Genomic DNA, 1,718 nt, shown 5'->3' with positions numbered 1-1,718 from the left:
AGGCGGTGTTTCACCTACACACGCCTCGCTGGTGCATGCAGCATAATGCTTGTATTAGAAATATAATATAGGTTTGTAATTATGTTAGTACAGAGAAATAACCGGTTAGGACCGGTCATGTAACCGACCGCTAACCGTTACTAACCGATATAATCGGTTAGTAGCAGTCCGGTTCGGTTATTTTGGGTTTCGTGGCACAAGGTAACCGGTCTCGGTCTCGGTTAGAGCCCTTGAGGGCTCAATAACCGGACCGGACCGGACTTTCAAACACTACTCATCGCGTCATTTGATCAAGCACCTCCAGGCCATATAACTAACCATTACCATCCTAATACATAACCGATCCATCATGCCCCCACTCCCCCCGTTCATGCGCCCATACCTCAACCTCGCGTCCTCCAATGACGACCGTCTATCCATATCCTCCCTCCCGCAACTAATCACATTCGCAGCCCAGCACAATCCCCACCATACATTCGCCCTCTAACTCCGCACCTCAGACTCACCTCGATGCGAACTTTCCTTTGTGCAGCTCGGGGAAATGGTGGAACTTGCGTCGGCGTGGCTCGTCTCATCAGGTACGACTACAGGCAGGGAGAGGAGGGAAGAGAAAGTAGGCTGCGTAGCGATATTTTTGGCGAGTGATGTTGGGTTGTTTGTGTATCTGAGTGCGTTGTTGTGGATTGGTGTGCCGGTGGGTTTTCTTTTCTTCTCTCGTTCTGTTTACTAAAGGACGATGTTAAAAAATAGGCCCTCCTCCTCTCCGCCCGCCTTAGTCCCACATCAATCGCACACCTAATCAAAGAAACATCCCCCACCTCCATCCTCGTATCCTCCCAAACATCACTCGTCGCCCGTAAAACACTTTCTCTTCTCCCTTCAACCCACTTCCCCCCCCCCAGCCTCGTCACTGCTCCCCCCTACTCCACGTTCCTCCTCTCAGGTTCCCCCACACCCGACTGCCCTCTATCGCCAGTTCCACCTCCATACGAAGACCACCTCCCCACAGATCTCGACGCACTCATACTCCATTCATCACGGACCACCGGGTTCCCAAAGGCGATGCACCACTCCCACGCGTTCTTGCTCCTCTTCGCATCTGCGCATCGTTTTGAGGAGAAGATGGGGGAAGGGTCTAGCGTTGTTACGTCGCCTTTGTATCATGTTCGTTGGCTGCTTTAAAAATATCAAGCTGACGAAGCTAAGCGGATGGAAATTAAATAACAGGGTTCCGGGCTCCTCGCACCCCTCCTATCTCTATCCATCAACCTCCCATTTGTCCTTCCCCCATCTGGCGTCATACCCACCCCCCTTGCCACCCTCCATACCATCCACTCAACCAACGCCCGCTATTTGTTTACGGTACCGTGTATCATTGAAGATATTTTTTGTCTCCCCGATGACGTGGGGTTGCGTTGAAGAAATCGGACATCGTCGTTGTTGGCGGTGCGCCTTTGGAAGAACTTGTTGGGAGACGGATGGCCGATGGGGGTGTTAGGGTTTTGAATCATTGGGGTGGGTAATTTCAGTTCAAGTCATTGCCCCCTCCCATTAAATCGTGATTTTTTTCTTTTGAAGGTGGTTCTGAGACAAGACCTATCGCGCCTATCGAAAAGGTCAAAAAGAGTGTTTTTGGACGATGGCAGTGGCAAACAAAGACGGGGTTATATTTACAACAGAATATTCAAATCTATCGCAGGCTGGTGGAAAAGTTGAAT

General features: G+C 50.6%; 1 protein-coding gene across 1 annotated transcript; it reads left to right on the top strand.

The window, feature by feature from the left end:
* Positions 1–541: 541 nt before the first annotated feature.
* Positions 542–1,182, top strand: LACBIDRAFT_300229 (uncharacterized protein; the record flags this gene model as incomplete). Its single annotated transcript, XM_001890840.1, has 2 exons — positions 542–694; positions 751–1,182. 2 exons carry the CDS (start codon positions 542–544, stop codon positions 1,180–1,182), a joined length of 585 nt encoding a protein of 194 aa, XP_001890875.1.
* Positions 1,183–1,718: the final 536 nt, after the last annotated feature.

Source organism: Laccaria bicolor, genomic scaffold (genome assembly GCF_000143565.1).
Source record: "Laccaria bicolor S238N-H82 LACBIscaffold_193 genomic scaffold, whole genome shotgun sequence".
Lineage (NCBI taxonomy): Eukaryota > Fungi > Basidiomycota > Agaricomycetes > Agaricales > Hydnangiaceae > Laccaria > Laccaria bicolor.
The sequence above is the reverse complement of the archived record's forward strand: the minus strand, read 5'-3'. Positions and strand labels throughout refer to the sequence as shown.